The 21,240-nt window shown below is 34.2% G+C and overlaps 3 protein-coding genes and 1 pseudogene across 4 annotated transcripts; 1 reads left to right on the plus strand and 3 right to left on the minus strand.

Annotated features, from left to right (window-relative positions):
* Positions 1 to 2,968: 2,968 nt before the first annotated feature.
* Positions 2,969 to 5,591, minus strand: LOC105159782 (cytochrome P450 93A3-like; annotated as a pseudogene). Its single transcript, XR_016065240.1, has 4 exons — positions 4,656 to 5,591; positions 4,138 to 4,567; positions 3,408 to 3,419; positions 2,969 to 3,373 (listed from the first exon to the last, which is right to left on the minus strand). The product of XR_016065240.1 is annotated as a cytochrome P450 93A3-like (transcript).
* A 3,620-nt stretch (positions 5,592 to 9,211) lies between these two features.
* On the plus strand, positions 9,212 to 11,084 carry LOC105159709 (cytochrome P450 93A3). Its single transcript, XM_011076879.3, has 2 exons — positions 9,212 to 10,156; positions 10,238 to 11,084. The coding sequence occupies exons 1-2, from the start codon at positions 9,248 to 9,250 to the stop codon at positions 10,871 to 10,873; spliced, it is 1,545 nt and encodes a 514-aa protein (XP_011075181.2). The 5' UTR covers positions 9,212 to 9,247; the 3' UTR covers positions 10,874 to 11,084.
* A 479-nt stretch (positions 11,085 to 11,563) lies between these two features.
* On the minus strand, positions 11,564 to 13,529 carry LOC105159710 (ras-related protein RABA4d). The gene is made up of 2 exons (XM_011076880.3): positions 12,866 to 13,529; positions 11,564 to 12,166 (listed from the first exon to the last, which is right to left on the minus strand). The coding sequence occupies exons 1-2, from the start codon at positions 13,093 to 13,095 to the stop codon at positions 11,722 to 11,724; spliced, it is 675 nt and encodes a 224-aa protein (XP_011075182.1). The 5' UTR covers positions 13,096 to 13,529; the 3' UTR covers positions 11,564 to 11,721.
* A 3,485-nt stretch (positions 13,530 to 17,014) lies between these two features.
* On the minus strand, positions 17,015 to 19,998 carry LOC105159711 (transcription factor bHLH130). Its single transcript, XM_011076881.3, has 6 exons — positions 19,087 to 19,998; positions 18,475 to 18,746; positions 18,216 to 18,386; positions 17,870 to 17,935; positions 17,678 to 17,746; positions 17,015 to 17,575 (listed from the first exon to the last, which is right to left on the minus strand). Exons 1-6 carry the CDS (start codon positions 19,568 to 19,570, stop codon positions 17,504 to 17,506), a joined length of 1,134 nt encoding a protein of 377 aa, XP_011075183.1. The 5' UTR covers positions 19,571 to 19,998; the 3' UTR covers positions 17,015 to 17,503.
* Positions 19,999 to 21,240: the final 1,242 nt, after the last annotated feature.

The following is a 21,240-nucleotide window of genomic DNA, read 5'->3' on the forward strand; positions in this document are numbered from 1 at the left end:
AGGTTAGTAGCCAAGGACTACAATCAGGTTGAGGAAGAAGATTGTACTGATTGTTTTGCTCCGGTAGCAAAGGCAATGACAGTAAGGCTATTCTTAGCCATTACAATGTCACAAACAATGGACAGTTCACTCAAGGAAGACATATATATAGACCCTCCAGATGGTCTTAAAGTGAAACCTGGTTGTGTCTGCAAGTTAAAGAAATCATTGTATGGCTTAAAGCAGGCATCAAGAGAATGGAATCAAACATTCACAGAAAAGATGGAGTTTTTGGGTTTTGAGCAGTCAAGGCATGACTACTGCTTGTTTAAGAAAGCAGTTGTTGGGGGCCAGATAGCTCTATTGGTGTATGTTGATGATATATTGGTCACAGCTCCTTCAAAAAGACACATTTAAGAATTACTTACATGAGCTATTTACAATAAAAGATTTGGGGTTGTACAGTACTTTCTAGGAATAGAGCTTGCAAGGACTTCAGATGGGATGTTAGCTTCACAGCATAAATACATTTCAGATATAGTTAAAGACATGGGACTTGTGGAATCAAAGACCAAAGATTCCACTGCTAGCAAGGATAAAGCTAGTGCAGAGGCTGGAAACTTGCTGACAGATGCTTCAAGGTATCGTAGACTGGTGGGAAGGCCTTTATACTTGAGCTTCAAAAGATCTGATGTGGCTTATGCACCTCAAGAACTCAGCCAATATATTCAAAGGCCTAGCCAGCTTCATTAGGATGCAGTAGTGCATGTAGTAAACTATTTAAAAGGTTGTCCTTCCACAGGTTTGTTATTTCCTTCCAATAACATTTTAAAGTTAACGACTTTCTGCATATTCTTTGGAAGTGTACCAATTTCGTGGAAAACCAAGAAACAAGTCACAGTATCAAAATCGACTGCGAAGGCAGAATATCGTAATCTAGCATCCACAGTCTGTGAGTTTGTTTGGACAAACTACTTGCAAGAAGATTTTAAAGTCTGTGTTCCCAAGCCGATTCCATTATATTGCGACAACAAAGATGCAATCCATATTACAGCCAATCCGATTTGTACTTTTCTTGCTCTGTAACTGTGTCAAGTCTCTTTTTGTACTTTTCTTCTTCTGAGAAATTGCAGAAGCAATGTTCATTTTTCTCATTTGAACAAAGGTCAACTGAGTTGCCAACCCAGAAGCAGCTGCGATCGTTTACCGCAGGGGTTGTCATCCATTGGGCCCTACAAGTGGAAGATGGTAAGTAGTTTAACGCATGTTAGTAATTTCATTTAATTTTTTATTTCTAATTATTTTTAAATTAATTTTTGAACATGAGATATAACTCGAACGCCCCGTTACTCAGATAGAGGTGTTCGAGAAGGTATACAAAAAGAAGGAGGACAACCAGTAAAGCAGCCTGAGGATGAAGGAGGTTGCGGTAAGTGATTAAAAAAAATTACGTAATTTATTTTTTTAATCTAATTATTTAATATGTTTGCAGGAGATGTTCTTGAGGATGATGGAGGAACGCCAGAGACAGCAAAACAACAATGAAGAACCTCTATTGTCCTCTCAAGGCTCCATGGTCCGGGACGAGTAGCATGTCTGGATGTCAGTAGTGGGCGATCAGAAGAGGGGCTGAGTATTTAGTGTCGGCTTCGAGTCCCACCACTCGATTGATGGACCATCACAGGCCACCCATTCGACTGCTCCCTCACTCTTGCCACCACAGCCGCAGCACCCCGACATAGATGATCGGGTGTTGATACTCGAGCACTACATCAGAAGCATAGATGATAAGGGACGAGCCTCCAGTTGACTCGGCACCATATGGCGACAACGCCGAAGACGAACACGCGGCTGTTAGGGATAATATAAAATAGGATTTTTTTTTTTTTGTATATTGTAAATATATAATTTTGTAATAAGTTATTATTTTTTTGTTATATTATGTGTTTTTTTATATAGGTTCGTTAATTAATTTTACAAAAAATAAATATGAAAATTTAAATAAAATAATAATTTCTGTAATGGCTTTTATAATACACCAATAACAGATAAAATCGTCAGGCTGTTACAAAGAATGTGCCAAAAACAGTTACTAATTTTGAAATAGACCGTTCCAAAGACTGTTACAAAATCAATACGTAACAAAAGGAAAAAGTAGTGGCAAAAACAGATACAATGTAATTTAAAATAGTTTCAAAGAATATTATAAGATCCGTTCCAAATATCTGGTAAACCATACATAAATATTTCGTAATGGCCATTATAATAATAATTAAATCAAATTCAACCGAGTTGTTACAAAAGCTATTCCAAATTAATCTTTTTATGTCACCAGGTTTGTAACGGCTACAAGCAGCCGTCTCAAAGACCTTTACAAATTATAACGAGTTGTTGAAAAACCGTTACAAATAGCTTGTAACGCCTCGTTTAGCTGCAATAGGCCTTTCCGTAACAACAACCATTATAAAAATAAAAAGAAGGCATTCCAAATTAATTTAAAGGCCGTTCCAATAAAATGATATTTTTGTACTTCCTATACATATTATTAGTATTATTTTATATTGTAATCTCCCATAACTATGCTAATTATATAATTTACTATCAAATTCTAAATTTTGTCAAGATATTATTACATTCTTCATTAGCTTCTAAATTTGAAATAATACATTGTAATTTTTATCTGCATCATAGCTTAGTGTGATTTGTTGATCTATTAAGTCATTTAAATTTAATTGATATATATATATTATCTATTTCTTATTTAAATAGTATCTTATGTTTTTAAGAACTTAGTCTTTCATGTATATACAGAATCATCTAATATCCAAAAATCTAATAATATTATCTAAAAGCTTAATTGATCAGTGCACTTTTGTTTACCGTTTTTATTAATTATTCGGCTGATTTTGCTGCCGACCCATGAAAATTACAAGATAAAATTAGTAAAAATAAATTCATAATGAACTAAAATTGTAATTTTGCCCAACAATTGACAACCCAAGGTAGGAGTCTAGTTTCATAATTTTATTTCGTGAAATCTAGAAATACAAGTGACAGTTTGATGATCAACAGACAGACGATCAACCATACACAACACATACAGACGTCGTTCAAGAATCGGGACAGAATGTTTATTCATCATCATTAAAACAAGTAGAGATGTTTCTTCCTCTCTTAGACTTCCACCAGGTCTGTAATGTAGATTACAGTGATGGAATGGGATTGAGCCTGGGCACTGGGAAACATATGAGAGGATTAGCCCTCGGCAGGGTCATGCTCGGCGCCTCCTCCATGTCCACAATGCCCTCAACCTTCCAATCAAAGCACTGAATCATGGAAGCTAAGGCTGTCTGAACAACAAGCAATGCCAATGAATTTCCGGGGCAGCTTTTTTAAGTTGTGAAGATTGATTTGAAGAAGTCAAGGATGACCCGATCCAACTAAAGAAATCCCAAGTTGAGTTGGAGAAGGATAACCCGATTCAACTTAGAAATCCCAAGTTGAGTTGGAGAAGGATAACCCGATTCAACTTAGAAATCCCAAATTGAGTTGGAAAATGATAAGTCATGGCGATAAATACTACTCTTATTAGCATTGTTTTGTAGAGTAGAGTAGAGATAAAAACATATAAGTTCTCTGTATAATCGAGAGATAAAAGAAAGAGTTGAGACGAGAGTGAGTGTTGTCTTTCACGTGTGGTGAAGACTTACATACTAGTGTGTGTGTTGTACTCCTCAACTTTCCTCCTCTTTGAGTGTTTTCTCCTGGTTTGGTATCGCCCCCAGACGTAGGATTTATATCCGAACTGAGTTAACAAATTCGTGTGTTTTTTATCGCCTTCATATTCCAGCTGTTGTCCATCTTAACCCGATCCATTTCCTAACAACTGGTATCAGAACCTGGTTCAAGGAGTTAAGATGGAGGGACAGTTTCCAGTCGAACGGTTTAATGGTTCCGACTTTGGGTTTTGGCGTATGCAGATGGAGGCCTACCTATACGGGAAGGACCTGTACGAACCACTTGCAGAGAAGTCCGAGAATATGAGTGATGAAGAATGGAAGGTGCTCGATCGAAAGGCGATGAGCGCAATAATCTTGTCGCTCTCTCGGAATGTCGCCTATCATGTGAAGGGAGCGAAGAGCACGAAGGAAGTCCTACAGACTCTTGCCGATATGTACGAGAAACCCTCAACAATGAACAAACTCTTTCTGGAACTCCCATCCTCGGCAAGAAACCTTTCTGGCCTAAACTCCAGCGGGTTTTCCCAGTGGTTAGGATCCCTCCCGACAGCCCAAATGTTGACGAATAGTTGAGTCTTGGCCGGAATATGGTACCCGGAAATGGTGCAGTCTTCAGTTGACTCCCTCAAAATTATTGGCCCTGATGGGTGAATCCTGAGTGATTCTTTTACAATAGCTTGAAGGTACGGGAGGTTGGTGATGTCTGATTCTTCGACAACTCTATTCTTCCTGACAACAGAATCGATTTCTTGAACTGCTTTTTGCAAGATTTTAGGATGATTTATCAGCTCTGCTAATGTCCACTCTATTGTGATTGCTGATGTATCAGTTCCACCTACAAACAGGTCCTGCATGCAATATATATGAACAATGCATGTTACTTCTTGTACATTGTAATAAAGACATATATACATAAATAAATAGCAGGTTTATTACCATGATAAAACCCTTGAGGTTCTCTCTTGTTAGTTGCATCTCTGAGCTTTCATCTTCAGCTATATCAAGTAAAATGTGAAGCAGATCTTTTGCAATTTCGCCCTCCTTACTTCTCTGATTGAATTTCCTTCTTTCACTTTGATGTTCCTCTATGATCTTCTCCAACATTTTATCAAACCTTCCCATAACCGCTTTCAACCTCTTTCCAATTCCCTGCACATCCAAATTCTTGCAGAACCAAATGAAGTCCGACAAATTAAACTTCCCTGTAAGAGCAGTGATTTCTCGGACCAGTTCCTTCATTTCCGCAGCCTCATTTTCATCTCCGGACAACCGTCGGCTCAGCACCATTCTTGATATTACATTGTTCGACAATCTAATAAGCTCACTTCCAATAGCAACCGATTCGCTAGCTTTCGCCTTCATTGACAAAAGCTCAATTAGGTAGTTTATTTCTTGGCGCCTGATGGGCTGCAGCAAGTCAAGTGTCTGTAAGCCAAGAAGCCGAGAAATACACAGTTTCTTCACGAACTTCCACTGATCTCCATAAGGTGCAAATGACAAGTCCTGACTGCCATACGTTACATAGTCGGACACAACTGTTTTGGGTCGATTTAAGAAAGAAATTTCGTGTGTCTTTAGGAATTCTTTGCACATCTCAGGCGATGAAGCAACTACGCAAGGAACAGAACCAAGGTATAAGTGAATCAAGGGTCCATAGCGCGATGAAATTTTGAAGAAAGCTTGGTGAGGTATTGAGCTAAGAAGATGAAGATGGCCAATAATCGGCAAGGCTAGAGGGCTGGGAGGAAGGCGTGGAGAAGACCGTTTTTGGACAAATGCTCGGAGCAGGATGGTGGGAATTAAGCCAAATGAGCAAGAAAATAATGTATTCTTGGATTTCAGCCATGGCTCAAACTCTTAATCATGAACAAGGGAATGCGAGATTCTTATATATATATATATATATATATATATATACACATTATGATCAAGAACTCTCATAGTATATGATACAGTGTAATTGACTTTTTGGTTTAATTATTGGCTTAAATATTTATATTGATCTTGCTCGAAATATGCTACCTCGACTGGTGGAGCAAATGCGGTCACGTACCCTTCCAAGATCAAGTAATTGGATCCTGAGGATAAGACACGAACGTGAGGCTCGTCGGGTGCGTCCTCGACAACGATCCTTAGACGCTCAAGTTAGAGTTAATCGAGGTAAAAATGTGCGATCTAAGGTGTAGGTCGAAAGTAGTAGATAATAGTTACCTCAGATACTGATGTATCAGGGTTTCTATAGCTCCAGGTGTGTATGATGGTTTGGTCCACGTGTCACTATCTGAGCTTTAGCGTCTCTGATCGGACGGCCTATGTTGAGTCGGGTCTTTGGTCCCAAGGACGCGTTTTGTTTGGCCCATTTGGTAAGGCGCGGGTCTTGTGGTGGTAAATGACGAAATTGTCCCTCATTAAGGGTATTTTTGGTAAATTAGGGTTTTCCCCATCATATATATATATATATATATATATATATATGTTTAGTACTATAATTTTCCTCATTAAGGACAATGGATTTTGTACAAGTTGTCGGAATAAATTATATGCACCTCACGTGGTTCATTTAAATTGGGGCGTTTGTTCTTATTAGTTCACTTTTGCCAACATAGATGAAAATTTTAAAAAAGAATAATGTGATACGTGATTTATTTCCACAAATTTCGAAAAATTCAGCACTTGAAGAACCAAAATTGTGGAAAGTCAAAAAGCTACAAAATCACGAAGAGTATATGATTCACTCCTGCAAATTTTGCAAAAATTAACGAACTACAACCCTAAAAAAATAAAAAATAAAATATCAAAATGCCATAATAGTAATTGTAGGACTTGTAGCCTCTTCCCTGATGTCATGTCTAATTATGGTAATCAACCAGCACTTTACTCTCCTTTTGAATAAGATTGTAAGTGCCAAATTGCTCCAATTGATATGTGAAATATGATGGTTTCATTCGTGTTAAAAAAAAATGTAGGACCAAAAACATATTTGTTTTTATTTATTCATTCTCTCTCCAAACATATATGAAAGAAAAGTATGAACATGGAGAATTATTTATGAAATGTATGTAGGGTAATCATTTTAAGTAATGTTACTTGGAGTGCATTGGCTAATAATAATTAAATTAGCATAGAGTTCGTGATATTCACGATTATATATATATATATATAATATTGGAATTAAATAATTTTTTTAATAATATATGGTGCTATGATTGAATTTTTTATACAAAATAAAATTTATATTCTTAATGGGTAAAACATAAATAGTCGTGTTTTACATATATCCAACCCTATATAATATAAAGGTAAAGAATTAGTTAAATGTATCGTTTGCTTATATAATTAACATCTTCCTAAAAAATTACATTAAAGTACATAATCTAAAATGTCTTACTTATAAAAAAATAAAATAAAAATAAAACCTTCTGTTAATGATTTGTCAAAAAGACAACTAAAAGGGGAGGAAGAAAGATGGACTATAGAAAGAAAAAGTAATTTAAAATAATTTTAATATTTTAATATTATTTCATCAATTTAAACCAAAAAAGATAAGGAGTAAAATAATTATTATGAACAACAAAATAAAATAAGTACAATAAAAATAAAATAACTAAATTCAGTTAAATTATAAATATAGAATATTATCATCAAACATAAAAATAAATAAAAAACTTTCATCCCACAAAGAAATCTTAAATGATGATACAAGGTATTCACACGTCGACAACAAAATTCTGTTGAGTATACGGTCACAAAATACCATCAGTTTCAACAGTGCGCCTCGATTGTTACAAAACGTCAGAATGGACATTGACTCAATATCCATATTGTCAAAATTGCGAACCAAGAATGTTCATGCAGCAAGTGACTCAATGCAGCATCCATTGCAGTCACGCTAAAAAAGTATACGTTGTATACTTGATTAATGGTGCATCAATGATAAAGGATTATTATGATTTAATGGCTTACAGAACTACATATTTTAAGTCATTGGAACTTGTGTTTTTTGAAAATTATTTGGATGTCTCGAAATTTGAGTTTGTCCACAACACTACTATTCATATCTCTACATGTCCTGATAGAACCAAACATCACATATTCACAAAGAGATGAATTGACCGCAAATGCGTGAAAGGTAACAAACTCAATAAAGAGATTCTTCTATACAATGAAATGTGTCGGTACGGGATTCTCAACAATAATTGGTTTTTTTACATTTGTATAAAAAAATTGTATACTATGCTATTTTTATAAATTAATTGTATTTTTTTAGAATTGTATAAAAAAAATAGACACTATTATATTTGTATAATTTACTATATTTTTTAAATTAATATAATTTTAATATTATGATTTTTTTCAATTTTATTATGTTATTAAAAATTAATTGAATGTAATTAGTTTATAAAAAAATAAAACAAAACGAAAAAATATCCACGACTTGAGTTTTTTAAAAACAAATTGCTATTTTAGTCGAGGCATGAATCATATCTATGACTCCACATAAAAATATTACATATTTTATATAGATTATATTTTTATATAATTTTTTATAATAAAAAAATAATTATCCCAATAAAGGGGTCATTCCCTGATGTGGTAATCGGTCGATTTTGTTGACTAAGTTGGTGAACGAAAGTAACTGAACCTGACCAAGAATTCAAGAACGTGGATGTGCAAACACCACTATATATTTTTAACTACATGACCGCTATCTATCAAACAAATTATAGTATTCATTTTCTCTGTAAGTTGTGGACACGGAGAGTTGTATTAGTAAAGTTGAGAATTCATGATTTTTAAAATTATGGATTCGAATTCCGCCAACATACAGAATGTTATTCTACTTTAATAGTAGGTATTATTGATTAGATATAATTTTTTGATATTGATGACTAGTATATAATTGTTATGGTTGTCGATTCTAGTTAGATATAAATATTTGATATTGATAACTACGATCAATTTATTCAATAAATAATAATTCAATACTTTTATTTAAAAAAATAAAATAAAATTCCATTGTAAGCTAATTAATTGGGCAGAAGAAAATAGAGTAAACATATCAATAACGGCGTTGACGGCTGTATTGTTTATTGCATATCAAAGAAGAAGTTGATGTTTATTGAGACCTTCTCGTCCGTCAGCCACGAGATAGCAGACAATCTGTTCAAATCAGATCCCAGTCCAATGGGGGAATGTACACGTCTCGAAGTTTATAAACTTCAATGGCATATTAACTACGCTACTTATTTTAGTATTGAAGTATAATTTTGTGGGGTGCAATGCATGCATGTTTGAAGAACAATTAAATCACATGCAGCAGCTATTCTTGAAAAGTCTATTACCTACAGTATTATTACATCTGAAATTACTATGAAAGTGCTAGCACTGCTCCAAGTCCAGTAGTCTTTGAACACTTGGACATCTCCTCTTTGTTTATTGGATAATTCAAGACTATCGATATCTTGTTGATCATATATATATAAGCATCTTACACTCCCTTCCTCATCATCCAACAACACTTGTGATCCATGGCTGAGGTCCAAGAATATATGATTTTCTTGCTCATTTCCCTTATTTCCGTTGTTCTACTCCGAGCATTTTTAAAGAAACGATCTTTTCCACGCCTTCCTCCAAGCCCTCTAGCCTTGCCGATTATCGGTCATCTTCATCTTCTTGGCCCAATAGCTCACCAAGCTTTTGCTAAGATCTCATCGCGATATGGACCCTTGATTCACGTATACCTTGGTTCGGTTCCTTGCGTGGTTGCTTCATCGCCTGAGATTTGTAAAGAAATCCTTAAAACACACGAAGTTTCTTTCTTAGGTAGACCTAAAACAGTTGTGTCCGACTATGTAACTTATGGCAGTCAGGACTTCACATTTGCACCTTACGGAGATTACTGGAGGTTCATGAAGAAACTGTGCGTGTCTCAGCTTCTTGGCGGACAAACGCTGGACATGCAGCAGCCCATCAGGCGCGATGAGATGAAGTACCTGATTGAGTTTTTGTTAGAAAAGGCAAAAGCTGGCGAGTCCGTTAATATGGGAAGTGAGTTCACTAGAATGGCAAACAATTTGATATCAAGAATGGTGATGAGTCAAAGGTGTTCTGAAGATGAAAAGGAAGCTGTGGAAGTCAGGAGACTTGTCCTGGAAATCAATGAGCTTACAGGGAAATTTAATTTATCAGACTACATTTGGTTCTGCAAGAATTTGGATTTGCAGGGAATCAAAAAGCGGTTGAAAGTGCTCCACCACAGGCTTGATGTAATGATAGAGAAGATCATAGATGAACATCAAAAAGAAAGAAGGAATTTGAAGCAGAGAAATAAGGAAGGGGAAGTTGCAAAAGATCTGCTTCACATTTTACTTGATATTGCTGAGGATGAAAGCTCAGAGAAGAAACTAACAAGAGAGAATATCAAGGCTTTTATCGTGGTAATTAACCTGTCTTTGTGTCTTTTCTTCCTTTTGTTTCGGATAACTACTTATTGTGACCGAAAACTGTACATACTGCAGGACCTGTTTATAGGTGGAACTGATACATCAGCACTCTCACTGGAGTGGGGATTAGCAGAGCTGATAAACCATCCAAACGTCTTGAGGAGAGCGGTTCAAGAGATTGATTCTGTCGTGGGAAAAGACAGAATCGTCCAAGAATCAGACCTCCCCCGCCTCCCATACCTTCATGCCATTGTCAAAGAAACACTAAGGCTTCATCCCCCAGCTCCACTTATTCCAAGGGAGTCGACTGAAGACTCCACCATTTCCGGCTACCATATCCCGGGCAAGACTCGACTGTTTGTAAGCATTTGGGCCGTGGGGAGGGATCCTAAGTACTGGGAAGACGCGCTCGAGTTTAAGCCAGAAAGGTTTCTTCAGGAGGACGGGAGTGCAAAAGGGCAGTTGGATGTTAGGGGACAAAATTATCATTTCCTGCCATTTGGGACTGGTCGAAGAGGCTGTCCTGGAACTTCATTGACATTGCTTGTTGTTCAGACAGCGTTAGCTGCCATGATTCAGTGCTTTGAGTGGAAGGTTGAGGGGGGGAATGGCACTGTGGATATGGAAGAAGGGCCTGGAATAACCCTAGCAAAGGCTCAGCCTCTGGTTTGTTCCCCAGTGGTCAGACTCAATCCGGTTCCAGCAATATAATTTTCATTACAAAGTTAGACGTTAATAAGAGAAAGAATCGAAAGATTCTCAGTATTTCTTACCACATGAAATCCTATTTATAAACGCTCTGTCAAAGACCTGCATCTGCTTTGTATGGGTGAACTTTTGCCAGTGATCAACCTCAGTTGTATTTTTATGGTTGTCCTTTTTTGAAGTAAAAATAATGAATTATTATTTTTTTAGGAATAAATCGATTGTATTCATTAATATCAAATATCTATATCCAATAACTATGAAGAATCATATACTAATTTCAATATCAGATAACTATATCTAATCAACATGTACTATTAAAATACAATAACATCCGCACGCCGGTAAATTGATTGGTTATTATAGATAATTTTATTTAGTGTTAATTTTTTTAGTTGTGATATAGGACAAATAAGGGAAATGACCTTAACAACCAAAGCAACATACGGATATATCAAGTACAATATGAAAGAGATGTTTTACAACCTCCCCTCCTTACTTGTTTATTAAATAGACAAATTGTGCATGCTTCTTCATTAAATACCACTAACCAGGGGAAGTCTTTTGCATGCTCACGAAAGCCAATGAATATGGCTAGTGGTTGCTTCTTCGCATTAGCCCAAGAAGGAGTTCTAACTCTATTCAGAAGCAAACTGACCTAGATCTGCATACACTATTTAAAGGGGGGGAAAGAAAAGACAAAACATCTCCTTGATCCAAATTGCTTTCTAGAACTCTATCTTTACAATCAGTCAGCTTACAGAAACAAGATTAGTCGGACAAAATGGGTGGGTGTTCCATGTGGAGGATCGGAGAGGGGGAAAAAAGTTAAAGAACCATGAAGAAAACAAGGATCATGAGGTCCTACAGCAGCCTCCCTTACTGGCTCTGGGATCCTCATGATTAGAAACAATGATAGCAGTACCCTTGAGAGATCCCGATTTCCCATAGTCTGAGCCACCATTGTTGGCCAGAGACTTCTTGCTCAAGATCCGATAGATTTCCGTTAGAACAGTCAGGAATGCGCTCTCAACATTTGTTGCCTCTAGCGCTGATGTCTCCATAAAGTACAAATTTTCTCTTTCGGCAAATTCCTGGGCATCTTCTGTTGGGACGGCCCGAAGAGTTCCTAAATCGCATTTGTTCCCGATGAGCATTATAACAATGTTCTTATCGGCGTGCCCTCTGAGTTCCTCGAGCCACCTGGCCATGTGATCAAAAGATTGGCGTTTTGACATATCATAAACCAACATTGCACCAACTGCACCTCGATAATAAGCACTTGTTACAGCCCGATACCTAGGATAGCAAAAATATTGAAAATGAACCATGAGTTCTCACGAATGCAAAGATTGAGCTTAAGGTAATTACCATGAAAAATTAAGGTAAGGTGATATTCTCTCTAAAGATTTCATTACTAATAAAATCTCTCTGACGTAGAAGGTCATTACAACAGAAATCAGAGGGCATCAAGTTGATTGCCACCAGTAAAACAGAATAGCAACAACATAAAAATTAATGAGATAGCCACTTTCCTTTCGAACAGCTCAACAATGTTAGACGGCTATGTCTCTATTAATAACAAGTAATTTGTTTCACATCTTCTTAAGAGATATTCTTGAGAAGACCCAAGGTAAAAGTAACCCTTTTTCTCTTAGGCTTCGATATTAATCCTTAAGAGCGTCAGAATGAGGAAAGCACGAGACGTATAGAGGGGAGAATGCTGTAAAAGAACACCTGATCAAGAACATGTGCCTCTTCTCCAAAATGACACCATATTCACAGGTTATGTCTACTTCTATCCGTTTGCAGCTTTGGGAACCTTCAAATATAAATAACAACTCCGTCCTAATTAACACACTTTCTTCATGATTTAACTGTTTATTCAGCTAAAATATTCATCCATTATCTACAAAACAACATGCAACAGCTGCAACTAACATAATTCGAAAAGTTAAACACTTCAATTATCCCAAGAAAAACAAGGCAGGTCAAAACCTTTCTTGACCAGCAGTATCCCAAATCTGTGCCTTGACAGTCTTTTGATCAATGATAAGAGTCTTCGTCTGGAACTCAACCCCAATGGTCGCCTTCGACTCCAGACTGAATTCGTTCCTTGCAAACCTAGCAAGCAATTGGGATTTCCCGACCGCCGAATCTCCAATCAAAACAACCTTAAACACATAATCAATCTTCTGATTGAAATCCCCACTATATAGATTAGACATCGTCAAAAGCCCTCTCAACCAGACGCCGTACTTTATCTCCCCTTTGATCAAATCCTTCCAATACTCCAATTTTCAGCATAAATCATGGAAATATGAAATGTTAATCGAAACATCCAAGAATTTTGTGCTTTTTTTCCTTCTCACTTGTTGTCTCCCCTTTCCATGGATCATGTGCAGACTTCATCCAAACCAAGAAAACTGGAAATGAAGAAAATTCTGGGCTGCCTGCAATTGGTTTCATGCAGAAATTAATTGGGGAATCAGAGATTCAGTTTAGAATTGGAATTAGGGTTCATATCAGATTCTCAATCTGAAAATTTGTGAAAGGTGGTAATGGATTTCCCCATATTGGAAAACAAAATGGAAGCAACAGCAACGGCAAGTGCGGGACCCACTAACGGTTTTTGAGTGGAAAATTACGTTTGTGCCATGCTTAGTCTCAGCAATCAGCATAGTGAAGGGAAAAGGATCACGAGACCGAAAATAAAACCAAGAAAAGGAATTACCCTTTATTTAATTTTTTCATCATATTATTTCAGTTAAAAAAATATACCGTTCTCTCTTAAAATTTGATATAATTATATATAAATCTCATGTTTGAAAAATTACAGATTTTATTTTCGTCTAATAAAATATTCCTCTATTAGTAAAAAAATTCATCGAATATGTTGATTTCTTATATTAACAAAAATAAATAAATAAAAAATTTATATTTATCCATATTAACTTACTACAAACTCATTGCAAGTCAAACAGATTTTTTTCTAACCAAACTAACCTTATAAAGGTGAAAATATACCTCTTCACATGCATTATCGTGTGAAAACGTATAACAGTAGTTTGATGATAAAAGATTTATTTAATAAAAATAAATCTGAGGAAAAGATTTTTATTTATTTTTATTACTAATCTCAACAAAATCGATAAATTTTGACTAACGAATTAATGTATTTGCTAGACGAAAATAAACATCAATGGTGTTAAATATAATTTTTCAAATATCATGAAAACACAGTATAATTATCCGATATAATTAAGTGTATTTGGAAGAATATCATTGTGTTGAAAATATTAAAGTCGGAATTAGGAAATTCTTGTCCAAATTGAGTCTAGTCAAAGTTAAACTAATTATATAATAATTATAATATATTTATTATATAATTATATAGAATTACGAGAGAATAATTGATAATATAATAAATATATTATAGTTACTATATAATTTAAATTTTAAAAAAAATAATTTAGATAAGAAATTTCTGTAAACGTAATTTCTAAAACATTCAAAACTTAGTGGAAAAAATTTGGCACAAGGACAAAGATAGAGAATTTCTTGGTGGAGTAAAAGTAAGTCTTAAATAATTCCAACGTTAAGGTATAATTACGAATATCTATTTAAGAAATTATCAATATTTGTTAATGTTTTATACAATTATGTAATTTTTGGATAAAACTCTAGAATTGTCATTTTTCTCCTTATTGTATATTTTTTATTTTTTAAAATAATAATTATGAAAAATCGAATGAGGTGGATGAAAAAAATTTAAAAATTATATAAAAAAAAAAGTAAATTACAACAACCTCCCCTGAGATTTGACATAATTACGAGTACCCCCTCGTTATTTGAAAATTTTTCAATACTCCTCTAATTCTAACAACCGTCCAACATTTAGTCCAATCCATTAGGTTTTCATCTATTTTTTTTATGGTGAATTGATCAAAATACTTTTGTGGATTAAGAATTATAATTTTATTTATTTTTTAAATTTTTTATTTTTTTATGGATTAATTAGATAATTTTTTTATAATTTTTAAATTTTTTGATCCACCTCGTCAGAAATTTTTTATAAATTTTTAATTTTTTAAAAAAAATAAATAAAATATAGTAACAGTAAAGTTGACAATTTCATAATCCACCTAATATGTAGAAAAAAATAATTTTTTTTAAAATGCACAATGACATTTCGGTCAATCACCACAAGAAATTGATGAAAATCTAATGGGAACTTATTGATTGATTCAGTTATCATACGACACTTAAAATCAAAAAGTATACATAATTTTTCCAATCAATTAAAAAGAATTTAAAATTATATCAAATTTTAGAAAAATTCGTTATAATTTACCGACAGTTAAATTTAATTTTAAAAGGTCCAAAATAATTTAATAAAGTTAGGATCTTTAATACCTTTGAAAGACTCAAAACAAAGTCTGCATGAAAATATTTTCGACGCAACATTAATACTAACTAAATAGTAATTTCAGTTCACTTTCTGATATGATTTTATTACAACACAATTGGGTTTTGAGTCGGCCCATAAGATGATCCAACTTGTCGACCCATATCAGACTTGGGTTGGGGAAGGTAAATGGGTCTTGAGGATTGGGCCCAGACTAACCCTAAAATCCCACCAAACTGAAAATAGGCAAGAAAACGACAATAAACAAAAAATGAAAAAATAAATTGTAAAAATAACAAAAATAAATGGGAAAAAAAATCAAAGTATGTAATAATAACGATTTTAATTAATAATATCACATCAAAGAGTCCCTTTTAATTGACTTTACCCCCAAAAAATATTAATTTTAATTTAATTCCGTGGGCCATTTTGAAATATTAAAGCTTGTCACATAAAATAATTATTTGTTTTTCTTCTAAATAAAAAATTATGAAAAATAAGACGAGAATAACAATCCCATTGAGCATAATTATAAATCTTTTATTACTATAAAATACTCGAATAATAATATTATAATATTATCATTCGATAGATAAATTCATCAAAAACAAAATACAAGAGACTCGAGATTAACTGTCGTGTGGTATTTATTAAACCTTGTCTTTACTCGTAATTTAGGTCCACAATTTTTTAATTTTTTTAAGAAAAAAAAAATAATTTTCTTACAGATGGTGTCATCTTTTTAGGGTAGAAACACGTGAAGGCGTTGAGATGAGCAAGCCCGTGTTGTAACTAACAACCTAATTCATTGCAGTGGGCCAAACTTGTCTTGTACTAAGCTCTTTATGTCACAAACAAATCAATCAATATTCATGCTCATGCCCACCCTTAACATACACCAACCCCTACCTATCGATTTCCTTCACTTTTTGCCCTAAATCATAGCGGATTTTGATGTGATTTGTCATAATTATAAATATTTTTTAAATAAATACTTCTTTGTGACAATTTATTGTAAGAGATATTTGTTAGATGATCGCTAATTTTCAAAAGGGTATTTATAATTTTTTAAATAACGAATGAGTATTTATAATTATAACAAATTTTAGGAAAGCTCTTTGTAATTTACCCTCACCTCTAGAGAACAACATTGAGTCAACTTCTCATATTATTCTATTTCTTTCGTTGTATTTGATGTACAGAGCACTGAATGTAGCTGTAGCGGATCAAATTATTCTTAAATATTCTTAAAATCTATATCAATTGTTTTATTATTAGAGATACAGATAATTATAAAGCTTCAGACTAGAGGAGACCTCTAATCATGATAGTTCTAATTGAGCTATCGTAGTTTTGTGATATGTAAACCTATCTAACGTGGAATCATGCGACGTCAGCGATGGGACATATTGTCCTAACGTGGCATAATTTACAATGTTTAATGCTTTCAAGCTCTATTTATTTTTAACTTGATTGCTAATTACTAAAGAATTAAATTGTTTCTAGCATGATCTTCTCTAAACATCAAGAATTCAAGATCCATCCATCCCAAATAAGAACTCTCTTATATATGTCCTAACATTGTTTGATGTGAAATGTGTTATATATGTAGTAAATTAGTAAGAATGTGGATGAATAAGTTAGCATGAAATGAAACAACTATAGAGATGGATAAGGGGACAAACATTGAGAAAAGTCATCTAGGATGTTGGGAGGTGTGACATGGTGTGGGCAAGACATTAATTAATACACTATTACAATATAACTAACAAATTCCAAACATCACCATCTTAGTAGGCCAATTTCAAAAAGTTCAATAAAATGAATTCTATGGTGGCCCAAAAATACAAATATCTTTAAATGAAATAAATCCCTATTTTATTCAATTTCTTGTACCTAAACCAGATAAAACATTTTATTTAAATAGAAAAAAGGGATGATGACAATCCATGCAATGAGAAAATGCAACCCTATACAGTTGAAATATACCTTTCCCCAATGAACATATGTAGAAACTTCTAAAATAGAACTAAAGCAACTAATTTCTTGTACTGATTAATATGAAAAAGCCCATAAATTAACACAAGTTGGGTTTTTTTTTTTTTTTTTTTTGAAATCTTCTTCTTCTTCTTCTCCCCGTCCTCTTTGAAGGGCATTAGAACGTCGACTATTTCTTCCGCTTCATTTCTCAGTTAATTTTCTCGACTACGACCTGCCAGACTAGTCCATTACTGCGTTTGATTCAAAACTACCTTCTGTGCAGCCGAGCACTTGCAATTTGCTCGATTATCGCTAAGTGTCTGCATATCATTAGAAAAAGATTCAATTATATCAGCATATTATTGATTTCCAGCTTAATTTATACTAAGATGTGATCAATATTGAGATTCATATATTAATACCTTGTACTGTTTCTGGAGGCTTTTTATGTAGTCGACAGCCAAATCTAACATGTCTGCCGTGTTCGTTTGCTGGATTTCAAAACATTAAACCTTAATATCTTTTAGTACAGTCCCAAAATGGCAAAAAACATTTGTATACATCATTTTTCTGTGGAGAAAGGACTATACATATATATATACATATGTCTGTACCTTATCCATGTTAGGAACAAGCTCCTGCAGTTTCCTCATTCTTTCACTGATCCTAGTCCTTCTAACCTGCACCGTACCACAAAAACTGTCTCATATTTCCATTTCATTCTGCTTCTTACATCGTCTTTCCTTAAAAGTACAAGTGACATGGATTTTATAGGCATGACGATTTATATGTGAAGTACAATACGAGATGCAACACATGAGAGCCAGATTGCATTGACACACCAGTAGAATCTCAAATTTGAATTCATATCTACATCAGGAAAACTCACCAGCCTAGGAACCAGATTAATTTTGAGGAACAAAGTAAGGAATTATTGACAGATTAATTTTGAGATCTTACCCTCTCGGCAATACTTCGCGGATGAGTTGCACAGCCACGCTTGGCACGAATTTTGCAAGGGACCGTATCTTGAAGCTGCAGCAACTTCTCCATAGCAGCCATTTCAGCTGAAGTCTTAGATAGACTTAAGTGATGGGACAATATATTAGGCCTGTTTCCACGTTCGTCTTTCTGTTTTAACATGTATGTATGCATCATGAGTTAAACATCTAAATCTACAAGGATAGAAGATTTAGGCACCACCAAGATCCATGTTTACCTGAGTATTAGCAAATAGCTTGTGATCATTGTCCAGCTCCCTTTTGATGCTGCTAGTGAAGTTCTCTGCAAAAGGCGAAGAATCGTTCCAAGAACCAAATGGGAATCCAGAACTGAAATATAAATTGTCACCACTGCTGTTTCCGACCTTTCCGCCATCCAAGCCAATTCCCCTACCATTCTCATTCTCCACCTCTGAGATTCGTGACAACGTTCCTAACGTAGAGGGCATCCCAGACGAGAAATTCATGTGGTTCTTTATGTTAGCATAGCCTGCAAAATGCTGACAGTATATCAGCATTGACCTTTACCATCCCATAGTTCATTTCACAGTCATTACAGAAAGATTAAAGCATCTATAAATTTCTTCAAACCAAATAGGCAACAAAGGGACAACAACCAAGAACAAACCAAACTACCCTTTTGGTTCAATTGCCCAATATCCACAACCACTTTCAAACATAAAACCTTCAGGAACTACATATTATAGCCCAAATGAACAAGAATTCAGACACATAAACAAAAAGGAAGAAAATTTTACTACCCAACAACAACAACAAAAAAATAAATAAATGGCTATAAATACTACTAACAAATTGGGAAAAAAAATTACCATTTTGAGAATTGAAGTGAGAGAACAATCCAGGTGGTGAACTGTTTTGTCTCATAAGACCAGAACCCATTTTACCCTGCCCCTGATGATCCATCCCCAATGAAACAAAGGCCAATTGAGCACCAATTTGTCTTGGATATTGAGGTGGCAGATCAGAGTTCCTAGCAACAAATCTACTATCATAATTCTCCAATACACTCACATCATTTGCCTCATGAGAACAAAATCTTGAACCCAATCTCTCACTCTTTTCAGCTCCATTGGCAAAATTTTCCAGCAAAGAAGTGGGAGCAGACCTATACCTCAAAAGCCCATTATTTTGGGGGCCATCAAAATGCTGCCTGTAATCACTGAAACTTGTGTTTGCATCAGACTCCATGAACACAACCTGCTTGGGCAACACAGATGACTCTTCTTTAGGCTTGGGATTGGGTGGAAATATAGGGCTGGAATCAGAGGATAATGCATGGGAATCACCATACATTCCCTTACAACTTTATCCCCCCAAGAAAAAAAGAAGTTCTTGGAGTAGTCTTTGTCACAAGAAACTTCAAACTGCTTGTTATTTAAGCAGTTGGGCACATAAAAGTCTTGTTCTTGAAGCAAACTGAGAGCTTGGATCCTAATTTGAGTTGTGTTCTTGGTAAAGACTCAGAATTCTTGGATGAGTTCAAAGATAATGGAGGAGGGTTTTTTCCCCCTTCCTTTTTTTTTTTTTCCCTTTGCTTTTATGGAAAGTGGTGTAGGTGAGCACTGAGAGGAAGAGATTGAGGAGCAGAGGAAGCTATTTTTAAAGGAGAAGAGAAGGTGGCTGCAGCCTTTTTACCTGCACTTTCTTCTTTAAGAAATGGGGTTTGAGTCTGACTGCTTTGGGGAATGGTGGAAGTTTTGCCATTTTAGGGATGCTTCCCATGATTTAAACTAAATCAAACCAACAGACAACTATTTGGATGTTAGTACAGTTTTTCTTGGATTAGATCTATGTGGGATTTCATTTCTTGAAATAAATTAATTAAACTAATGTCCATAACACCATCATTAGATTGATGTAATAATAATATATCAATAATGTCTTATCCTAATGATTAAAGCTAAGGCTAAGTAGCCATATATAAATCGAGTCTCATCGAGCATTTGTGTATTCATCGCATTTTATGTGAATTATTATAATTTAGGGTACATTACGACAATTTTCGAGTTTGGCATAATTACGAAACTCTCTCGTTGTTTGAAAAATTATAAATATCCCTCTAATTTTAGCGGCCGTCTAACAATTAGCTCAATCCGTAAGATTTCCATCCATTTTTTATAGTGGTCTCACCAAAATGCCCTTATAAATTAAAAATTATAATTTTATTTATTTTTTAAAAATATTTTTTTATGGACTAAGTGGATACTTTTTTATAATTCTTAAAAAAATTTCATTCCTCCCGTTCGATTTTTTTTATAAGTTTTTAATTTATTTAAAAAATAAAAAAAATACAATAAGGACAAAGTTGATAATTCCATACCCCATCCAAGATTACATAATTTCATCAAACATTTGGGGGTACTTATAATTTTTCAAACAACGAGAGAGTATTCGTAATTATGTCAGACCTCGTAAAAGATCGTTGTAATTTACCCTATAATTTATAATTATTTTTAAATTATATTCATATATTAATTGAATCGATATATTACTTAAAAAAAATAAAAATATTAGAAAGTATTCAATTTTCTTGAAAATTGAATATATCATATTTTCCATTATTCTTAATAATTATTAATTTAGATAAATGAAGTCCCGTTCAAATAATAAGTCTGAAGTCTTAGAGAAACAAAAAAACAAAAGAATTACGAGTTGATGTCTGATAAATATAGTCGATGTTTATCTGTTTGTTTTATTTTGATTTTTTTTTAATTTATTGATGCATTTAATTATGTACCAAATTCTATGATTCAGAAAGTCAAATATATAATTTGATAATATTATATTTTATTACACTATTATATTAATTGAAAATAGAAAAAAGGAAAAATACAAGAGTTAGCTGGTAAGATTTGTGTAACTAAGGCATCAGATTCACGGACACTGTGCACATCAGTCCCCCACACCAGCCATCAAAATGAGACATGATATCACCCACTTTTTCTTACAGCATCTTTTCAATT

Source organism: Sesamum indicum, linkage group LG4 (genome assembly GCF_026168435.1).
Source record: "Sesamum indicum cultivar Baizhima isolate 11 linkage group LG4, ASM2616843v1, whole genome shotgun sequence".
Lineage (NCBI taxonomy): Eukaryota > Viridiplantae > Streptophyta > Magnoliopsida > Lamiales > Pedaliaceae > Sesamum > Sesamum indicum.